A 21,852-nucleotide genomic window follows, 5' to 3' on the forward strand; every position below is an offset into this window, starting at 1 on the left:
ATACCTTCAAATGCGTTTTTCATATTATTTTGGCGATGAATGGGGTTGCTGAAGGATTTAATTAAGCTTTGACTCATCGATCGTGTGTCGACGGTCTGGCCCAGGGGATTCCTTCATTTCTGTGGGGTGATTGAACGCATAAATCTTCAGCTAGGACGTACATATATTCATTTCCCTGGAGTGTATTTTATTGTGTCTTCATAACATCTTCTAGTCACATTCATAGAGATATCATGTATTATAAGATGAAAATCATCATCGTTGGTGCTGGCTTAAGTGGCCTCAGCACGGCTATCGCACTACGTAAATTCATTCCTACCAGTCAATCCCTAGAGGTCAAAATCTACGACAACATCAATCCAGCCACTGGCCAAGCTACAGAACAAGAATCCTCAAACGTCGCCACGAGCCAGCTAGGTGCCGGATTAGGACTTGAAGCCAACGGCATTCGTGTTCTAGATAATCTCGACCCTACACTGAAATCAAAGGTCTACGCAGCCGGCTTTCCATGCACGCATTTCACGTGGAAGACCGCGGGCGATTGGCTGTTGGGTCGTGAATATGTCGATGTTTTACCCATATCTAGACCATTCCTCATCAATTGCTTACAAGAAACTCTTCCGGCGGGCGTAGTGATACATCAGAAGGTGGCTAGGGTTATTACGCGACAAGGGAAGAAACCTGTAGTCCAATTTGAGGATGAGTCGCCGGACGAGACAGCGGATTTAGTTATCGGCGCCGATGGAATCCGCAGCACTGTCCGTCGGGACCTGTTTGGTGAGGATGAAAAATACCGACCTCAGTACGCGTAAGTTTTAAATGTTTTAAAAACTCATGGCTTTTTATTAATTATATGTAGGGGCATTTGTGCGGTAGGAGGCGTACTTGACGTCCCTCTACCGAAGCATCTTCTCGATAACCCCACCATGGTATTTTACATGGGATCAACAGGAGTATTTGGCTACACCGGCCTTACCCAAGCCGACAAAAACAAGCTCCTCTACTGGTCTGTCTACGAGACGGACCTACCTGGAAGAGGTCTGAAATTAGACCACGATCTTATGATTCAGCAGATACGCGAGCGTCATGGGGATTGGACAGATCCTCTCATCCGCCAATGTCTACAGAAAGCCAACCTAGACAACGTTTATCCTATCTTCGTCATGCCGGATCTTCCATACTGGGGTCGCGATGGATGCGTGCTCGTCGGTGACGCTGTGCATGCATTGCCCCCGCGGAGTGGCCAAGGTGCAAGCCAGGCTTTTGAAGACGGAGAGGCATTAGGCCTGCTCTTATCCGGATATCTCGAGAAGGGATATGACACGAACGAGGCTATCTCGCGGTCAATCCTTGGACTTTTCGAAATTCGCGCTGGAAGAGTTCAACGGATTAGAGCAGATGCGATGCGCTGGAAAGACCCTAAGATGCCTATGTCGTGGCTGAAAACTTGCGGCTTGTACATCACACTCTTCATTTTGGTTAGGGTGAATCGAGTGTTGAGCTTTTTCAGGCGTGGGGAAAGTTGGAACGTGCGAGATGCTGTGAGTAAGTACCTAAAGCGATGATCAATTTCTATATCGTGTTGTCACACCCTCAAAAGATGAAATATGTATAAAACGTACAATTAGATTAGGACTATCCCCTCATACTCAGATATATATCCAGACAGATAGTATTATTCTACTTTGAATTTGTCTTTGTTCGTAGCAGACCCACGTGGGGTTCAAAGAGGAATCCTGATTGAAAGCTCACGATTGCGCAGCTCGTATTTAAAAAAGAGAAGAGGTTGGCTAACGAACGAGGAGTGACGTCACTAGCGACAATGCTCACTTACCTGAAGATTCACCGCCAGCTCTAATTCTTACCGTTTTTATTGATTGATTTTGCCTACATATAAAACCGTATTAATTATAAAGCAACATATCAATCCTGCCTTGATACTTCAGTCTTTAAAAACGCAATTACACCCCGAAAATGTCGCCATCGCAAACACAAACACCCGACAAACAGGCCGCGCAATCAAGCGGACCGGCGGTTCCGCAATCCGTTCAGGCCACACAACCCGTACCTCTTCAATCCATGGGTATGTCCAACCACATCCACAGGTAAAGATACGCACTACTGACAAATATTATAGACCCCAAGCGCCCGCAACCCGAGCAGCCCGAGTACGGAAAATTGCGCGGAGGAGAACGCAGCTCAGTGTGCCCAGGTCGCTTCTGCTTCTGCATTCCGTGTCCGTTGCCGTGCGACTTCTGTATTATTTAATTCCAAGTTGCGGGCGTGTATTCCTTGGTATTTCGTGGGGTCGCTATGGGTTTTATTTGGTTATTTAAATACCATTTTGGATATCTCAATGTTACGCGTCTACCTGGGCAGCAAGGTGCCCAATTGTTTCTCATCTAGGCGAATTCGGAGCATATTTTAGACAGTCTTCGACGTAATATTATGTCTAGCTGAAGAATTGTCTCTATCGTGCTCGTTCTACACATATTCAGGCTCGAACATGGATCACAGGTTCAAGTCTCAGGTGGATATTTACATCATTGATTAGGTAGCATAGCTTGATGAACGTATCGAAGAATAGGTAAAAAAAAACAAATACGTTTTGTGTCAAGTCATCCGCCGTATTGCCTCATAAATCTGCGATGAACCCTCCCCAGAACTTTCTTCTGGCCATCCGAGTAACGCTACTATCTCCACGCGAAGATAGGCAATGTGTACCCCTTTCCCCCGTCGTTTTCACAATAATATCCATGCCTTACAGCCAGTATTCTGGCATCATTCCTCTTCCACCCATCCCGGCTCACGGGTTGAATAACCTTGTGTCGCTCAGCGCAAGGACTTAACCATATCGATAGCGAGTTCCGGCAAATCTCTCAATAGTTGCAAGAATCAATCGTCATTGATAATATGCTGTTTGATTTGAGCGAAAAACCTCTTCGAGATATCTCGGAGTCTATAATATGACGCCGAGTCCGCACCGTATGCCGTTCTTGCGAGGTAGATAAAATCAGGAAAGGCCTTTTCCATCTGTGCTTCCTTGGGCTTATTGTGAATATCAGCAAGAAAACCCATCACCTCCCTTAGCCTTGTCTTGATAGTCTCAATCGACTGCCTCTCTAGTGATTTGATTTGCAGGAAGTCCGCAACCTTGAAAAGGTCGATAGGCCAAGATTCTAGTGTGTCCTCAGGGGCTGTTCCGATTCTATCATTAATTTATCGTAGGTTAGAGCAGTGCAGTTTCGGAAACGTACCCTTCCCAGTATAGAGGTACCGGATGGCTTGATCCACATATTCAGGTATCTGCTCCTTTATAGTAAGGTCACCAGTAGCAGCTTCCTGGGAATAAAGTCAGTAATTCCGCTGTATTATATTCTTGAGTGCCCACATTATCGCATCTTACCTTGAAATGGCCATTGAAAGCCTTGTTAAAATAAGGGCATCGAGAACAGGTTATAGCCTTGTGGAGTTTCCAAGTACGGTCACCGCAGTTCACTGTTACGTCGGAAAATAGCGATGTCTCTAGAAGACTGTAGATACAAGGGGGGGAATGTGTCAGTTCTGTATGGCCAAAAGCGATGATACCGTTGGACTAGGCTTACTTTGCTCCAGATTCGCTGAGCATGACCTCCGCGGTCCGATAGACTTCTTTCGTGTCTGACATATTGAAAGTATGCGATCGTCGAGGCACGAGGTGGTTCAATTTTGGATACGTTTTCGAGTAGTAAAGTGAGTCGGTGAGCGTTGAGATAGTTACTTAGGTACCTAGGTAGGGTGGAGTGGATTGGATTATTGCCTACGTGGGTTAGCATCATAGGTAGGTACCTAGGCTGGAGGTAATCTTTCGTTCTTTCCTTCGATACCCTAGAAAGCTATTACATGTGTGTTGGGAAGGTATGTGGGTGCCCGGTCTCGTCTTCTAAGCGGTCGTTCTTGCTTCGGCTTGTATATCCAGTGCCAATCTAAATACCTAGGTATTTCTACCACGAGTGTTTACCGTAGGTACCTAGGTATTCTTGGTTCTCCGCGGGGTCGCAAGCTATTCATTTAATAGTTAATTTGATGCGATTCTTGGTATTTCGATGTTAGGCATATATGTACCAAACCTTTGGTCAGGGCCGTCAGAGAAGACTGTCTCCTGGCAAGATGAATTGATAATTTGGTTCCAAAACAGCGATTTATATTTGAGTAAGATCAGATCTTACATCGATATTGGCATCTCTAATAGGCGTGGCAGAACGAACGATAAGAAAAACGCAGAAAAGGCGCGCCTTATTTCAAACAATCTGTAGCATCGACAAGTACACCTAGCGCGCTACTATCTTCGTACAATGGCTACCCGGTAACTGAGACGTTAACGCGGTTAGTTCCCTTTACCTTCCATCCCAGAGTGATCCATCCTTCTGGAACGCGCTTTTTCCATCTCTTATCTCCACCCTGATTTCGTGACCTCTCAACCCTTTTTCTAACATCACTCATCACTCAAATCTAGTGAGTTGGTCACTAATATCCCCTTTTCTACCCGCACAGAGCCTTGACCATATCGATAGCCAGTCCCGGGGCATCCTTCAATAGTTCAAGGAAACAATCGTCCTTGATAATGGATGTTTTAGTCGACACAGCGAAATTCTTCACCACCTCTTGCAGTCCAGTATACGCCGCTGAACTCGCGCCGTATGCGAATCTTGCAACACGGATAAATTTGGGGAACAACTTATCTAGATTGATGGGTTCATGAGTATCATAACGCCGAGGTTCGCAAATCCCATGAGTTCTACCACTTTTAGAAATACCAATGCCGACGTAGTCCAGCCTTTTTTTTGATTATTTGACATAACTCGTCTGCTAGGCCTTTTATTTGAAAGAAATCCGCGGCCTTGAAAAGCTCAATAGGCCAGGATTCTGATATTTCTTTCGAAACTGTTCCATAATTCCATGATTAGCTTATGCCATGCTATGCCAGAAGGTGAGGCTCGCGAACATACCCTTCCCGGTATAAAGGTATTGAATGACTTGGCCTACCTCTTTGGGGTTCTGCTCAACTAAGGTGAGCTCCCCAGTGGCAGCCTCCTAGGAATACACAATCAGCGGCCTCGCTCTATCATATACCTAGATACCTGCCTATCTGGTAGGTAGGCATATTTTCGCTTCCACAAATGGATACCTCTGAACTGTATCCGAAAGATAACCGGTTATACGTGTAGGAGGCCAGAGTCGAAAATCGTCCGCACCAGTGTATCTCACCTGAAAGCGACCATTAAAGACCTTGCTGAAGAAAGGATTTCGAGGACAGATTATAGCTTTGTGGAGTTTCCACGTACGATCGCCGCATTTCACTGTTACGTCGGAAAATAGAGACGTGTTCAACAGACTGCAAATAAAGCCAACATCTATGCAACAATACGAAAAAGCGATTATGTTGTTAAATTGAAACCTACTCTTTGCCAGACTCGCTGAGCATAGCCGCCGTGTTCAAATAATCTTTTGTTGTCTTTGCCATGTCGAGAACCCGTATTTACTTCCTGGACACCTAGGTAGGTAACCACGAAGATGTGCAGCCGTTTGGGATGCCCGGAGCTTTTAAGATGATGGGGGTAAGCACAGTACCTCGGTATATAAAATGTATTGAATTATTACCTGTCATTTCAAGTTTTTTCCACCCTTGCCGTGAAAATTAGGCACCCATCACATATGTCTCGGGAGGCTGCATTGGTGGCGTATCGCTCCCTGGTCCGTGCATTTCACGCCGGTTTCATCTTTCCCATTCTATTCCCATCGGCTGGATTCCAATCTGCAATACATTGAAACCTTCTCAAGCACCAACATGAGCAATATTATCGAGCGCCGTAGCTCTCCAGCCTGCTACCAGCTCTTTCCGTTGATCTCTTGGCGAAACCTCTACGATGGCCCGCACATAGTTTACCACATTCTGCATCGCTTCCTGCCGCGGTGACACAAACGCCACTTGTTGGGGAAAAAACGAAGTATTTCTTTTTTCACACAGGGAAGTAAATAGCTCCCACAGTCGCCTCTTCTCCGCCATCCCCGCTTCACCGGCCTCCCCCGTCCAAAGAAACGCCCGCACCGGATCCCAACGCTGCGCAGGAACGACACCAGAAAACTCCCAATCGAGTATCGCGGTAATCCGACCGGAAATTTTGTCATACAACACATTGGAAAAATGCAAGTCCTTGTGCGCTAAGATCAACTTCGTATTATTCAGTTCTGCGCTACGCGACGGCAGAGCAGCTACGAATGCCTCCAGACGGGGAATATCATCGCGCATGAAGGCAAGCTTGTCGTGGATTCGGATAAGGCGGATATACTGGCGAATCTGTGCCGAGACGTAGTCGACGTAGTTTTCGTAAGGTCCGGCGATGTTAAGGCTATCTACGGTTTCGTCGGCGGGCCAAAGTCCAAGATCGGGAACAGTCCAGAATGTCTCGTCGACTATTCGTGCCGATTGAACTTCACCTTGCGCGTCTAAATTGAGACCACCGATTTGGTTCCAACTATGGCCGTGCAATTCTACGACAATGTCCGCTAGTTGGTCCAATATCCCGTCGACCTGTTCAGCATCCAGCGTAGAATATATGTTGCTGAGAGTTTCTCCGGTGACGCGAGCTAACAAGGTATACTCATGAGCAATGGGATTGTCACGCGAGTCGTCATACGCAACCAAATCTGCAATCGGTATCTTGGTATTCTTGGCAATCCATGACATAACGCCAACCTCATTTGCGGTCTTAATACGTGGAAGATGATGACCAGCTACTCGGAGAACAAGTTCCTTATGGGTTGTTATGTCGTTAGAAGGCAACGAAACCATATAGATGGAATGATACTCGGCAGTAACCTTGGCAGGTACGATTCTAGCCGCCTTAGGTAAACCAATTGAAACCAATAGTTCATCTATAGTATCCAAAGGAATGTGTTTGGGAAGATATTTGGCTGGGGTGCCCATATTGCGTGTTGGTTTGTAGTTGGATGCTTAAGTAAGCGGACCATTGGGAGCAATTATTTTCAAGAAAGGGATCGCGATCACCTGACACTACCCACTTCCAAGGTCAAGGTAGCAATAAACCCCTAGGTAGTTTAAGTCAAAAGCTAGCCCGTGAGGTTCCGATTTCTGATTATTTGTAGGATGCGAACATGAGTTCAGCACGGTTTGCTTCGGCAATTTGAGAAGTTGGGAATTTGGTATCGAAGGAAAGGTTATAGGTAAAGTACTATAGGTAAAGTACGTTATGATCACGATTGGAAATGGGTTTATCCATTGAAGTATACGCATCCGTAAATCCAAAAAACAATCATTAAGTAGGTTAAATCTTCAAATTTCTTAATAAGATGACGGAAGTGAACTCTTAATTGGAACCCCTTGGTTACGTAAGCATATATCCTTCAAAGCTAAGGCGACGGCATTACTATCTGATAAGGGTGGTTGAGCTGCAAATTTATCTTCCGGTAGACATAGGAGGATTTAGTGTAGCAGTCTATGATATTAAAAATATCACGTAGTTTTGATTAGTACAGGGAATCATGTCACTGGTTTCGGGGGACGATTCAGGGGCTGCTGACTAATCATTTTCACACAAGTTATCGCTGGCTTTTGAAGTCGGCGTAGTGACTATTCCGTCTATTATAACTTGTTTTTATGATGGGCTGGTTGCATGCATCCAATACTACGTTGTGCCTACTTCGAATCCAGGAATCGTCGTCTGGGAAGCTCAGCAGCCACGAAAATAAATGATTCTCTCAATTTTCCCAAAGTGTTTTGACGGGTACGAATTGGAAAACCTTTGATAGTAGTTCAAAATGATAATAAGGATATTTTTTCAAACTCAACAATTAGTATTCCCAAGCGCTGACACCATCCGCCGAATACGTTCTGACCTCGGTTCCGTAACAACCGTCGCTCTTGAAATCTCCAATAAAAAGCTGATAAGGTATCTCTCGAGGCTCACCCTCACCAACAGGGCAAATTGACCAATAGCGACCGGTGTTGTATAACCCTACTGGAGCACCAAAAGCCTCACTTCGGCTACGCGCGAAGCCTGTAGCTACAGCACCGTCGGGCAATGCTCCCGAGTGCGGCACGGTGTAGGAAAGGGAGCCATCCTCGGCGATGTAAACTGGTTTTAAAAAGATTTAGCTCACTGGATTCGCAGGTCTGTTCTCCAAAGACTTACCTTGCTGGCCCCCTGGGACGGCGACATTTAGGGATAGCGTGCCATTTCCTCCGGTAAACACGGTCTCGGAGCCCGGATATGCAGAACAATCTAGGCCTTCGACGTCACTGGGACATTCTGCACTCGGCTCCCTGTTGATCCAAAATTTGCCACCATTCGCGTTGATTGCCGTGCCAAAGAAGAAAATATCCGTTCCTTGTGCGATTTTCCAGACTCCTGCTGTCCAAGGGCCTGGCGGGGCTGGACCTGAGCGCGGCGCGACCGCCGCCGTAGCTACGGCAAGAGGAAAGGCGAAGGAACTCGTGATAAGCTTCATTATTACCGTCGTGTCTGGCGTCTTTTCCTTTTCAAATTCCAATTGGTGCGTGCGGATAACGAGTGAGGGTGTACACAAATAGAAAGAGTGGTAACGAGGCGAGAGGGACGGTATACTAAAAATGCCAATGGAAATTGATGATATTTTATATAATAATCGTTGTCGTAAGCGCCACGGTCTTGTCAATAATTATTCTTAAATATAACAATAAAATCATACGTTACTTGGTTAATAATTGCGAGAGCATACGAAAACTATACCCACTACTAGGTTGTAGGCGAACATTGCAACGTCAACTGTGGATGACGTCCATAAGCCGCCTCCATTCAGAGCTTCCGCTTCTGCCGGCTAATATCTGAATGGTCGTAGAAGGCACGCACAATCTATATATTAATACGAGGATCTAGACCCTGTAGGTTTGAACTTGGCTAGACCTAGTTAGCATTTCGTAATGGACCCTTGCGGCGAAGATAAATGCATCGTCCAAAGTTACACGATTTCTAACTACGTGTGCAGAGTGTCATGAACTACGGGAGAAACTACAGAACTTTATGTTTTTCTCTCTCTTTTGCTTCTAAGTAGCATGGCCATATTGAAGAGAAAGACTTGTCTTTATCAAGGCCAATCCCATGAAATTGTTTCTACCATGAATTGAATTTAAATTGTAGTTGGAACTTAAACAATAGGTTTATTTCCATGTTATTATTATTTTTTAAAAGGGGGGGAAGGGGGTGCTGCCCACCGAAGAAGATTGGATGATGATATGTACATATATCTTTTGAAGATATAATAGAAATCCGCCGTATTCTATGCTAGGTGCCCATTGTCTTAATTCCTAGGTAAGCTGTTGGTAGGGTTTAGAAAGGGCATCTATATTCAGCTGACTGGCAGGATGGCAGAAGGTTAATTGATTGCGAGAAGAATGAGCACTTACCTACTAAGGTACCTAGGTAGGTGGCCATGCGGACACCCCAGTCGATATCTACGCATTGATTTTGAAGGGCGTAATAATATTATAAAGATTTGTGTCGATGCACCAATGAGAGCATCATAAAATGTTAAGATGCGAGATAGTCCGTGGTAATGGAGAAAACATATTCATCTGGCAGGAACGTTCTGGTTATCGGTACTAATACGCTGGCAACCGCGGCGACGAATTGGCGATATAGTGGGTACACGCGGCCGAGTGACGACGAGGGAAGGAGCGAGAAATTGTGCAATTACCCCGAGTACAGACCTTATAATAATTGATAGGTAAGTGGTTTTCAGAAAGTGTTTGGTACCCGTGGTACAGTGGTTAAGGACCGCAGTCATTGCTTCTGTGCTTAGCACAGACCGTCCTAAGAAATGTCGTCTCTCCTTTCTGTACTTAGTACAGATTCTTAAGGGCACTCGTTCGAGTCACACACAGGTATGCGAATTTTAGGAGGATAAGGAAAGCAGGGCAGCGTCCTGAAGAAGGGTGCTACTGTAGACCGAACTCTGAGAACTCAAGATATCCCATACAACTCTGACGTATGTTTCCTTTTTGTCTTTTTTTTTTTTTTCTTTTTATAAACATCTGTATCCGTACTCGTTTCTCCTTTTCTGCCTCATTTTTTCGCTTCCATTTTACTTACGACTTTTGCCTAACATCAAGCAACTCTGTTTTTTTCCCTTTTCTCTTATTGCGACTTGTCGACCTTTGTAATTTTCTGGTCTTCCAACTCATTGCCTGATAGCTTGGTATCCAACATAACTCATCCTGTTTTTAAATCACCCCTGCCTTCCCACTACGCGCGGGTTTTTAATTTTTTTCGTGCGTAATTTTTCTTTCTCCTCGCGTTGCCTCCTTACTTTTCATATCCTCCATTCTACCTCAGCTTACCAACCAATTAATCCGTCCTAGGGATCTTCAACCCGCACCATTCTTCGCATTTCTTGGGGCATCCGGATTTTTTTCTTTCTCAAGCCTCTTCCCAAGTTATTCGACAGTGTTTAATTTTGATTTCTTTTTTTCGCATTGTGCGATTTTCGCCCTCAACCAAACAACAACTTTCCCACGTATGACGCGATTAATTAATCCTCTCTGACCTTTTCTCCGGACAAAGACATTCATCCAAACACCATCATGACTCGTACCAGGTCCCTTTACTCTCTCCTGCCCCTCTCCGGGTTCTTTTTCAACCCTTTCCCGTTGATGAGCTCCAACGAAGGGGGCAAGGCTATAAAATCCGCGCTACGCCTTAACCTTAACTCGAACGTCCCTGTCTGGCAAGGTGTCGATAAGCGTCTTTGCGAGCTCTTCAATGTCTATTACGCGAAGAGGAACTCCATTGAGCGACTCGGCTGGGAATCCTGGTGGCTTCATGTCCAATTTTCCGTGTCCTGGACCGAAAACGACATCTATCTCAAAGAGGGATTCTTGCGAGAATTCGCCGAAGGACTTACAGAAGCTCGAGCGAGGGGCCGAAACATGACTCTATGGAATCAACAAAACTCTAACAAGGACAAGCAACAAGGCGAAGTCCTAGTCTATCTGGACGAGTGGCTCGATTTCTTACGCGAGTTCTATCCCAGTGAAGACCTTGACGGCGAGTCGCAGTGCGACAACCCATTCAACCTCCGGCCTGAAGATGTAGAGGACTATCCTTCGAACCGCTCTGTGGACGATACTGTCTTCGACAACAACGAGGACATGGATGATGCACTCACCGAGGCTCAGCTCGAGTACCAACATCAAGACAAGAAGTACAATGTTCTTGTGGAGATGATGGAAGATATGGCCATCGAGGATGATAATAGACGCAAGATCTCAGAGAGAGCGGAACACTGCCAACAGAGAATACGAGAGCTTTTTGACGGCGGATTCGAGCTCTTTTTGGAGGAACCCGATGTTAAGGACGGAGAAGTTGCCGACAATGCCAACGAGGAGGCTAAGGACGACGATTATCTCGAAGAGGCTCATGATACCGAGCGGACCGACCCTACCGAGGAGTTGAAGTGTCCCGAGAAGGTTGAGCACATCGGAGAGGCCAGAGACGTCGAGGAGAAGAATGCTGAGGAATTTGACCTTATCGAAGAAGCTAAGAATATTGTGGAGTCGGGACATGCCCAGGAGATTGAGCGTCCCGAAGCAACCGAAGACGTTGAAGTCACCGAAGACCGAGGTGTTGCAAGCGATGGGGTTGGCGATTATGACGAACACAACGATGTCGAATGCCATGACTGCGATGACGATAGCAAGGAGGAGGGTATTGACGACGTTGGAGTTGACATCTCGCTACGTAAACGCGCTCGAGATATCAAGGACGAGCCTCGAAAACGCGTTCGCACGGATCTATGAACTTGCAGGAAATCCGAAGTTGTGTACATCTGAGGAGGGATAAACATGGTTGCTTGTACATCAAATAAGAGAGTGTAACGCTGGTTTCTCTAGCCTGAAACCCGTCGCATTGTCTTTGTAGTAGATGTTTTGATCGCTACATTTGGTTGTCGCCCCGTTTTTTATCGACGTCAATGAGACCACCTATAGGGTTTTCAAGGGCTTGGTTGTAAAATGTCATAGGTCGTGCCTCGAGTTTCTTGACTGTCAATGAACGATTCGTGGGAGTATCGTTGAGAATACTACTATGACGGTCAATTGATATTGTATTTTCTAGGGTTAGAATCCTCGAGAGAATTGATATTTTACATTGCTGGGCGCCTCCTCTCTAAATCACTATAATTAGCAGTGTGCTTTGCACTATAATGATTGGTTGCTAATGTACCCTCAGTGCGTCAGCATAACTTATTAGTTGCGAATACGCCCGGAATGTTAGGTTGACTTCCCAATATACCAGCTACATCGGTTGCACTGGCTCTTAATATCACTGAAGAATTGTTGCGTAAAGCATATTGTTCGCCTCTTCCTAATAGATATCGCATACTTATGAACTAGATTCCATCCGATTCCATCCAACAAAAGAGATAACATTATTCCATAGATTCCGCGTGATATCATAACTTACGGCTCGTGCTTCCATCGCATAGGTAAATGATCGAATGTACAAGAAAGATGCCCAACGTTCAAAGGGTTGAAATGGTTAGAAAATCATTGAGGAGATCCTCGCGGGGAACCCTCAGCTTGGTGGCGACGATAAACATGGCTGGACGAGGCCCGTGCTTCTTATTTTGCTTTTTCTCCGTCCCCTCTTTCTTTATTCCCCAGGCTCTCTAACCCTAAGCTTTTCCCACCGCGCTCCTCGCTACAACAAGTTCAGCAATACCTACGATAGGCACACCACCTTGTATTCCAGCAGTCGGAATCGAAGCTTCGAATTCCTTCTGGATCCAATTCTTCAAGTCGACAGCCATGAGCGAGTCCACACCATAGTTCGATAACGGTTTAGTCGGCTCGACATCACCTGGCGGAATGGACATGGCACGCGCCAATCTCGCCGCGAGAGCGTTCAGCACGATCACCTTACGTTCGACCGGATCGGTCGCTTCGCGGAAGAGTACTCCCGCCCCCTTGTCGGCCTGCGTAGCTTCACGATTACCGTCTTTGGCGGCCGCTCCCGCGCCTGGGATGTAAGAGAAGGCGGCAAATAGTGGGCGGTTTAATAGAGGCGGCGGAGTTTCTTCCTGGAGCAGGCTATCAACGGGGGTACGCAATCCGAACAAAACTTGGCCTTGGTTTCCAGACGGCGTTGGGAGCGGGTCGGTGGGGTCGCAGCTTAGGGTCAATAGGGCAAGCAGCTCGGCATCGTCGACAATTTGCATATTATTGGTGAATTCGCGCCGGGGTTGGGATGCACCCGTCTCGACCATAGTACCGATATCGATTGAGTGCGCCTTCTGGCCTTGGGTAATGCGGTAATGAGCCAATGCATCTTGGAACGAGCAACCGGCGGCATAGTTGGAGCTGGCTAGCTGGCCGGTAACACCTGCTAGAGAGGATAGAAGGATGAAGAAATCGAGATCCTTGGGCAGAAGACGGTGCAGATTCCATGATGTCTGGACTTTGGATCGTATAGTCAGATCCCACTGTGCTAGCGTCATGTTCTGGAAGATGGAGTTTTGTAGGGTCATGGCGGCATTGATGCAACCTTTGATAGGTGGCATGCTGCTGGCATACTCTTCCAAAGCATTGGCGAGGCTAGTCTCCGACGATACGTCACATCTCGGGGCGACGACATTAATGCCCCGCGCCGTCAGCTCGGCTACTGCTTCGGCCGTAGCCTTAGATGTAGAGCCGAATTCGGATGGGATAATCAGGTTCTTTGCTCCGCGGTCGACCATCCATTTCATGATCGTCGTTCCTAGACCATTAGACCCGCCAGCAATCAAGTACGAGGCATTTTCGTCGAACGTCCATGATCGCCTGTCCTGGATAAATTGCTATAGAGTACGCTTATTAGCATCACAACGTCATAGACTAGACAGAGTGCCCCGAGAAAGGGGATCTGATTGGGAATAGTTGACTTACTGGAACTACGTCCTCGGCCTTGGGAGTGACAATCACACGACCGAAGTTCTTGCTGGTCTGTAGTTGCTTGAACGCTTGCTCTGTCTCGGACACACTGAAGTTATGCAGTGGCTGAGGATCTTGGATCTTGCCTTCGGATAACAGCTGCACAATCTTCTCCAACAGTTCGGTGGTAGCACTAGGCTCTAGTCTGGTCAGATCAACAGCCGAGAATGTCACATTCCTTGCGAAAATAGCCATAGGCAACGCTACATTCGCATCTATGTTAGCGCGGCCGATCTCGAGGAAACGACCGTAAGTGGCCACAGATTCGCATGACGCCTGCAGCTTGTCATTGCCCAAAAGCGTGTTGAAGACGACATCGACACCACGCCCCTGTGTGATGCGCAGTACAGATTTCGAATATGATGTGTTTTGATTGGTGAAAATCCGGCTCTCGGGGATGTCAAAGTTGCTGACCAAGAACTGCGTCTCCTCTGGTGATGACGTGGTGACGAGGATATCTGCACCTTGTGCCTTAGCTATCTGGACAGCTAACTGACCCAGGTTCCCAGCCGCCGAATGGATTAGAACCTTGTCGCCTGCTTGCAGTTTACCAATATCTACGAGGGCATGGTAGACTGTCAAGCTGGGAATAAGAGTAGTTACAGCTGCTTCGAACGACAGGGACTCGGGGATCTTGAGGATGCTCTTCTCGTGCGCACGGGCGTACTTGCGTATGCCGTCCAATGCCGCTATGGAGACGCGATCACCTGGCTGGATTGACCGGTCGCATTCTTGGCCCACTCGGGTAACGATTCCTGCATAATCAGCTTCTGGCAGCTCGCTTTGACCACTTGGGGCGTCTCGGAACTTCAGACCCCAAGCTCTTGTCTCCACCTCGACATCATGTGATGCAATATCGGTGTCGTAGGTGTCATCCCGGACGAATAACGGAGTGTCGCCGCTGCCCACCGATAACTGCAGAGCCGATCCTTCACCCCAGGTCTTCTGCTGCAGCTGTGGAGAAAGAAGAGACCGTAGCGTTCCGTTTCCGGCCACGTTCTCCACAGCTCGGCCTGTTACAAGGACTCCATCTCGTACCACGTACTCAAGTTCCTTGGATGCAGGTAATCTAAAGGCAGACTGGAATGCTTGAGCTATAAAGGACGCGCAGCTCTCGTTGTCCAGGGCATCTTCTATGGCTACGGTTACGATTTGACTACCTTGCTCCGCTCTAATTGAACGGAAGAAGCCTTGTACGATGCTGTAGTCGGGATACTGTGCGTTGCTAGTCGTCGTCGCTGTAGCCCACAGCAATTTAGTAGCTTGCATAGCCAGGCGCTGGAAACATTTTAAACCATCCTCCGACAATGCCGTGAGCAGAGGCTTGTTGTTGACCTCAGCAAGGCAGACGACAACGTCGTCCTTGGTCACCTCCATAAGAGCTTCCGAGAGGTGGTCTAGGGAAACAATACTGACATCTTTCCGTTCGCCCTTGAGATCAAGTTGACCAAGCACCAAATCAGCCAACTGTCGTTGCTGTTCTTGTTGCTCAGGCGACTCGTCAACCACCAAGAGGAAGTTACTCCGCTTAGGTTTCGACTCATCTATCTGCGCTGGATCTTCTTTCGCGGTCGAAATGATGATACTAGCAATGTGGCAGCCATCGTTCTTATAATCACGGATGATCATGTCATTTCCTGAGAAACCGTTTTCGCTAAGCACCCTTTCCCAAATGTCCTCGGACACACAAGCGGAATGAGGTCGCCACTCTTCACGGGAAACCCACCAACCTGGTAACAAACCAGCCATAAAGTTGATGGTGATATCCTCTGGGCTAATAACTTCCAGTAGGATCAAGCGCCCACCTGGCTTGAGAAGCTTGCGCACATTGCGGATGGTGGGCTCTAAGTTCGGTGTGGCATGCAACACACACCCAGCGACAATCACGTCGTACGAGCCAGGCTCATATCCTTGGCTTTCGATAGGCTTGTCTTGGTCCAGTGTCTTGAAGTTCATACGGCCTTCGGCTTGGAGCTCGGGCCATCGACTCTTTGCTTGTTCGAAGAACATGGGAGAAATATCAGTGTAGACGTACTCGGCGAAGCTAGGTGCCCCAGTGCGCTTCTCGCGTTCCTGTAGGATCGATATGGCGTGTCCTGTTACACCACCGGTTCCCGCTCCAAGCTCAAGGATACGTTGTGCCGGGTTCTCGTGCGCGGTAAGCTCCAAGAAGCGGGCAAAACGTCCATCTGCACACACGCTTTGGAACAGCGCTGCATAGAAAATATCGGCAAGGTCTGCTCCGAAGACAACTTGAAGGGGGCCGACTTCGCCAGACAACATTTCTGGTAGTCTTCGAGCACACTCTGTGTATAGTCTCCATGCGGGTAGAATCTCATCTACCTCGCGTAATTGAGCTTCGAGGTCGGCATCACTCATTGCTTCTCCTTCCTCTTTACGCTCGGGAGGTAGGTTGCTAACGTGGTATTCAATCCACTCAGCATGCCGGCGGAGTGACTCGGGTACCTTGGAATGATCGATCTGCTTCAGCATCCGAACGCAGACAAGGTCCAATGCATAGCGAATCTTGAGATGCTTTTCCAGGATAATTGTCTCGTCTTGGACGTAAGCGTTCGCCTGGCACACCTCTTCAAGTTGCTTAGGTCCGAGAAGACTCAGCTGTGGCTTCCATTCGATATCATGCAATAGCTTCTTCTCCTTCTCCTGTACGCCCTTGGAAGCTGTCGCTGTCACGGCCTCGCCAATAGTGCATAACACAGTTCCATCATCGGCTAACGCATAAAGGCTACCTCGTTCCCCAAAGCCGGCTCCAGATGCAGCAGACGATTTCGAACTTGCCAGCCACCTAATCGAGTTTGTCTCTGGCTTTTGCCAACCAGGGAATGCGAACCATGCGTTGCGCACATGGACTGAAGCGTTAGCGGCTGGCTGCTGACCGGCGCTAATCCGTAGCACTTGGAAGGCGGTCTCCAAAATGGCTGGATGTACCAAGCTGGTGGTCTGGTATTTCGCCTTGGTTACGTCAACACGCGCTATGGCATTAGACTTGCCATCGTAGTGCACGTCTTGAATTAATTGGAACCAGTCACCATACTGAAGGCCGTGCTCCGCTGCGCTGCGGTAGAATGCCTGTGGGTCCACGAGCTGCCCACACGCTTCAGTGGCTTGCTGGTATCGGCTTCGTACGCCCTCATCAGCTAGCTTCTTCTCCTCACCGCCGTCGGCGTAGTAGGATTCTTGGTATTCGAGGTGGACCGTAGCACGGAGGCATTCGGTCCACTTCTCACGATACGTATAAATGACAATATCGAACTTGGTCGGGTCTTCCTTGTCTTCCGGATTCTTCACCGGTCTTAGGTGTAACTCCGTTTCAATTCGGTCATCCCAAGCATCTTCCACAACAATGGGGTTTATGAAGTCGGCCTTTTCAATGAGGAATCCCGCAACGGTGCGGTCAGCTGAAGCCATTTGCAATACCGCCTCAATAGCCATGACCAATATGCCTCCAGCCGGGAAAACCATCTTAGTGTTATACTTATCACCGACGATCAGCATTAATCTTAAAATGCAACTAGTCATTGCGTTTTGGAAGATGGACTTACCACATAGTCGGCGAGCCACGGCGTGGTCTCAGTGCATAAGAAATTCCTCCACCTAGGTTCCAAGGGATTCCAATCCGACACACGAGCTCCGAGGGTTTCTCCCTTGACCGTACCCCGCAGCCTAAAGTCATGGCTAATACGTGGCTCAGCCCAATGTTTTTGTGAGTGGTCAAAGGGATATTCGGGACAGTTGATGAGGAAGGAGGGAGACCCGTCGGTTCGGCGTTGATTGACGGCGGACACAGAAACGTTGTGCCCGAGACAGAATAATTGACCTGCTAGCTCTAGTGTGGTCTGAATTGGGGGTTGGGACCGATGCAGCGCACTTGCATACCGGATCTTGATCTTACTGCTGGCCCGGCTGATCGTATCCTGCACTGGACGGCGTAATGCCGGATGCGGACCAATCTCAACCAAGTCTGCCACAATATCAAGACCAGTCTTCAGCGCGGATGACTCCTTAGCTATAATCTGAAGAGCATCTGCAAAGCGAACTGGGGACACCATGTTGTCGACCCAGTATTGCCCCCTGACCAATTCGGCTGGACGAGCAGGCTTACCGGAAACCGTCGAGACAATGAAAATAGGTGTCGTTGCCTTAAGATCCTGAGGGTCCGCTCCGTCGAGTTCGCCCATCAGGGATAGGTATTCCTCAGAAATTTCAAGCATAGATGCCGAGTGATACGCAACTCCCGTCTTGAGCTTCTGCGCGAATATCCCGTCCTTGTCGGCTTGCGCTTTGACCACGTCGATAGCCGCCTCGGAACCGGAAAGCGTACAATTTAGGGGACTATTGACACAAGCGACTGTGACCGAACCGTCGAATGCTTCGTCAGTAATGCCTGTGAGGTAGCTTGCGACTTTATTCTCAGCTAGATTGATTGATATCATGCTACCGGGCGTCGAAGCCTTTGCAGCCCTCAGCTTTCCAGCCAGCTGTCCTCGGAAGTACGAAACCTTGCAAGCAGACACCAGAGATAGTGCGCCAACAGCATAACTATTTTCGAAAAAAGTAAGTACGGAACATGCACGTCTTGAATCGGTCATTATAAGGGATGCGATGGAGTTCTACTTACGCTGCAGCGATTTCACCCGAAGAATGCCCAACAACAGCCTTGGGGGTGATACCAAAGCTTCTGAACAATTCGATCAAAGCTATTTGAATGGCGGTAGACAGAGGTTGGCTGTATTCTGGCTTGTCAATGTTCTCGCTACGTCGTAGCTCGTCTAGTAACGTATGAGGTTAGTCATTTTGTACTGTATTCTTGCGTGGACCCGCTTACCGAACAAAGACCATGTGCTTCCTAGACTGCTGTATATCTCGTCTATGCGCTGAAGTGTCTCCTTATATACGGGATATTCTATGAGGTCCCAGCCCATATTGACGTACTGTGCTCCCTGGCCAGTGAACACGAACACTAGCCTCACCTCCGTCGAACTCCGAATCGGTTTAGCCGACGGTAAAGCTTTCACAGCCTCAGCCCCCGACCCGTCATTCCCGACGACCGCAAAGGCTCTCCAGAGCATATGACTTCGTCGTGCACCTAGAGTAAAGGCTAATTGGTTGAGCTTGGCAGGATCGTTCCAGATCTTGTCAGCGTAAAAACTTTCATAACCCTTCATCGTGCGCTTAACAGCCTTCTCGTCATATGCGCTCCAAACAAGCAACTTAGGTAAATTAGTCCCAGACCCATTAACAGTACCAGCTGTTCCGTTGGTGTGAGCTACTCCATTCCCGTTGGTTAATCCATTAGCATGCGACTCTCCATTAGTGTGTGTTGCACCGTTGGTGCGTGCTACCCCGTTAGTTGATCCATTGGTGTGGGAGATTCCGTTAGAAATGGCATTCAACTCAAGGCTTGGGATTTCAGGAGTGGAATGGTTCCCAGTCAGGCCTCGAGACTGTAAGTAATGGAAGGCATCGTCAAGAATGACGTGCGTGTTAGAACCGCCAAATCCGAACGAATTTACCGATACTCGACGCAAGCCTGAAGTCGGCCAGAGAATAGCCTTGGTCGGAACCTGGAACAGCACTATGAGTACGAGAGAACTTGGTAGATTTTTTTTCGTCACTTACCGCAGTATGATAGTAGTTCGTATCGATCGCGGGATTGATTTTTTCGAAGAGAGCGTTCGGAGCGATGACACCCTTTTCGACAACCACTTCGCATAAGCATTAGCAATCGATCGTTCAATGCATCAGACGAACGGTAGTATCCTGCGGGTACTCACAGATGGCTTTTATCATGGCAGCTAAACCGCAAGCTCCTTCAAGGTGCCCAACGTTTGTTTTCACAGAGCCTCTGCTCAGTTCGTTAGAAGATACTCTACCAATGTCACTCCATGCGAGTGGGGCCAAAGGGGTAGAAGCCAAACATACACGTAAAGAGGGTCTTCTACTGTACGATGTTCCCGGAATACCGCACCTACAGCCTTCATCTCGATCGGATCACCGATTTTGGTTCCAGTGCCTGCCATCCGTTTATTAGGACGATCACGTGATAGGTCGCAAAAGGGGGGTTATTCATCCACTTACCGTGCGCTTCGACATAACGGGTCTTATCGAGAGGGAGATTAACTCGATTATATACATGCCTTATTAATGCTTCTTGGGCCTGTTGGCTGGGCTGGGTAAGTCCAGGAGTATGGCCGTCTTGGTTTGAGCCAATTGACCGAATAACAGCTCTGATCATGTCACCATCGCGCAGAGCAGCGGAGATGGGCTTAAGGATAAGCGCCATAACACCTTCGCCTCTCGCGTACCCATTCGCACGATGGTCGAAACTGTAGCAGACTCCATCTGGAGATAAGTAATTTTGGGTAGATAGATATTGGGTTAATCCCGGGTCGAGAATTAGATTAGTTCCTGTGACAAGGGCCTTTTAAATAGAGAAGAGGTCAGCAATGCATCACGAGCGAGGAGGCAAAAAATAGCCCAACTTACACATGTAGCATCTCCGCTCCATAGAGATTTACAAGCCATATCAAGGGCTGACATACTACTTGAGCATGCTGAGTTCACGTGCATGCTTGGCCCGCGCAGATCGAAGTACCAGCTGATCCGGTTGGGTATGACGCAACTAACGGAGCATCCAGTGACAGCCGTTCGTTCTGCATTCTCGGGGTCCATGCCCACCATTCTAGCGAAGTCTTCAATCATGGAAGAAGAGAAGACCGCTGTTTGCGAACCCCTAAGGCTCTCAACAGGAATACCCGCTATTGGCATCAAAATCAATATCGTTTTTATTCACAATCACTTTTGATTGTATTATTGCACTCACCCTTTTCGAAGGCATGGTATGATGTTTCCAAAGTCCATCGCTGCATGGGATCCATTGCCGCCGCTTCTTTCGCTGTGAGCGAGAAAAAGGGGGCATCAAATGAGCTAAGATCTGCATTGAGAAAATGCCCACCCGCGCTACGGAACTGCCACGAAGATAAGCCACACCGGTCACATAGTTGGTCAAGTCTCCATAACATACCTTATGGTGCTTATCGTTAAAGAAAGCTTCTGAATTGATGCGTGTTTTGGGCCAGCTCGTACTCAGGTTTTGGCGACCTTCGAGTACCTTCCACAGGCTAACATCGTCATCCACATCTTGGGGGAGCTTAAAGGACATCCCCACGATGGCAATATCTCCTTCTCCTGACGTCTCCATGTTTAGACCCGTATTAGTCCCAGCTTAAAGTATTATAAACGAAATAGTGCAGTTATATATGAGATATATGGGAGACGGGAAAGGGTCTATTGGATATGATGGGTAAGTTAGGTACATTGACTTGCAAGCTGACCCGGTGGGCTGGGACTCAGGGACGGGTTTTTATAAGCGAGATACCCCTTGACCAGGGACAGAGTCAATGTAACCCCCAAATGTAGGCCGGTCATGTTGGTTATAACAGAATAAAGGAATTATACCTGTACCAAAAGTATTGCGAGGCCGGACATGCCATGGGAGACCCGGTTTATGAACTATAGATACTGGCATGTTGACTATTTCCAGCATGGGCATGAGCGCTTAAAGGCATATGGGTCATTACTGGGGTATTATCCATAATATGAGAACCAACAATAAGGTTGCATCAGACTTTACCAAACTCTCCAGAAGGGTTACAATCGCTTCCCAGTTGAACGGATAAGGTTACGCACCTCAGGTTCGACAGCTTATTCATGGAAATAAGTCCTATACACCTTTTAAAACGTGTATTAAACCTCATCGCTCCGTGGCTAATATCGCAACACCGTTTGCGCAGGTATCGACTTTCTCCAAGAATATTGTCCTTCCTCCG

At 47.8% G+C, this 21,852-nt stretch overlaps 8 protein-coding genes across 8 annotated transcripts; 3 read left to right on the forward strand and 5 right to left on the reverse strand.

The window, feature by feature from the left end:
- The first annotated feature begins 23 nt into the window (after positions 1-23).
- F4822DRAFT_233677 (uncharacterized protein) lies at positions 24-1,770 on the forward strand. Its single transcript, XM_051454180.1, has 2 exons — positions 24-808; positions 860-1,770. The coding sequence occupies exons 1-2, from the start codon at positions 234-236 to the stop codon at positions 1,563-1,565; spliced, it is 1,281 nt and encodes a 426-aa protein (XP_051316126.1). The 5' UTR covers positions 24-233; the 3' UTR covers positions 1,566-1,770.
- Positions 1,771-2,381, forward strand: F4822DRAFT_233678 (uncharacterized protein). Its single transcript, XM_051454181.1, has 2 exons — positions 1,771-2,083; positions 2,138-2,381. The coding sequence occupies exons 1-2, from the start codon at positions 1,975-1,977 to the stop codon at positions 2,266-2,268; spliced, it is 240 nt and encodes a 79-aa protein (XP_051316127.1). The 5' UTR covers positions 1,771-1,974; the 3' UTR covers positions 2,269-2,381.
- Positions 2,382-2,895: 514 nt separating this feature from the next.
- F4822DRAFT_428690 (BTB/POZ protein) lies at positions 2,896-3,667 on the reverse strand (the record flags this gene model as incomplete). Its single annotated transcript, XM_051460952.1, has 4 exons — positions 2,896-3,197; positions 3,258-3,342; positions 3,407-3,533; positions 3,606-3,667. The coding sequence occupies 4 exons, from the start codon at positions 3,665-3,667 to the stop codon at positions 2,896-2,898; spliced, it is 576 nt and encodes a 191-aa protein (XP_051316128.1).
- An 854-nt stretch (positions 3,668-4,521) lies between these two features.
- F4822DRAFT_428691 (POZ domain-containing protein) lies at positions 4,522-5,503 on the reverse strand (the record flags this gene model as incomplete). Its single annotated transcript, XM_051460953.1, has 5 exons — positions 4,522-4,721; positions 4,837-4,923; positions 4,989-5,073; positions 5,248-5,374; positions 5,442-5,503. 5 exons carry the CDS (start codon positions 5,501-5,503, stop codon positions 4,522-4,524), a joined length of 561 nt encoding a protein of 186 aa, XP_051316129.1.
- Positions 5,504-5,640: 137 nt separating this feature from the next.
- Positions 5,641-7,325, reverse strand: F4822DRAFT_401639 (phosphotransferase enzyme family-domain-containing protein). Its single transcript, XM_051457966.1, has one exon. It carries the CDS (start codon positions 6,965-6,967, stop codon positions 5,816-5,818), a length of 1,152 nt encoding a protein of 383 aa, XP_051316130.1. The 5' UTR covers positions 6,968-7,325; the 3' UTR covers positions 5,641-5,815.
- Positions 7,326-7,636: 311 nt separating this feature from the next.
- On the reverse strand, positions 7,637-8,806 carry F4822DRAFT_401640 (uncharacterized protein). The gene is made up of 2 exons (XM_051457967.1): positions 8,193-8,806; positions 7,637-8,135 (listed from the first exon to the last, which is right to left on the reverse strand). The coding sequence occupies exons 1-2, from the start codon at positions 8,506-8,508 to the stop codon at positions 7,852-7,854; spliced, it is 600 nt and encodes a 199-aa protein (XP_051316131.1). The 5' UTR covers positions 8,509-8,806; the 3' UTR covers positions 7,637-7,851.
- Positions 8,807-10,422: 1,616 nt separating this feature from the next.
- On the forward strand, positions 10,423-12,178 carry F4822DRAFT_233772 (uncharacterized protein). Its single transcript, XM_051454182.1, has one exon. The coding sequence runs from the start codon at positions 10,619-10,621 to the stop codon at positions 11,831-11,833; it is 1,215 nt and encodes a 404-aa protein (XP_051316132.1). The 5' UTR covers positions 10,423-10,618; the 3' UTR covers positions 11,834-12,178.
- On the reverse strand, positions 12,070-21,224 carry F4822DRAFT_443215 (uncharacterized protein; the record flags this gene model as incomplete). Its single annotated transcript, XM_051463082.1, has 12 exons — positions 12,070-13,869; positions 13,958-17,485; positions 17,566-18,562; positions 18,642-18,792; positions 18,849-19,587; positions 19,643-19,728; positions 19,798-19,868; positions 19,946-20,036; positions 20,102-20,444; positions 20,510-20,781; positions 20,847-20,991; positions 21,048-21,224. 12 exons carry the CDS (start codon positions 21,222-21,224, stop codon positions 12,709-12,711), a joined length of 7,761 nt encoding a protein of 2,586 aa, XP_051316133.1. The 3' UTR covers positions 12,070-12,708.
- Positions 21,225-21,852: the final 628 nt, after the last annotated feature.

This window comes from Hypoxylon trugodes (genome assembly GCF_022578975.1).
Source record: "Hypoxylon trugodes strain CBS 135444 unplaced genomic scaffold F4822scaffold_4, whole genome shotgun sequence".
NCBI lineage: Eukaryota > Fungi > Ascomycota > Sordariomycetes > Xylariales > Hypoxylaceae > Hypoxylon > Hypoxylon trugodes.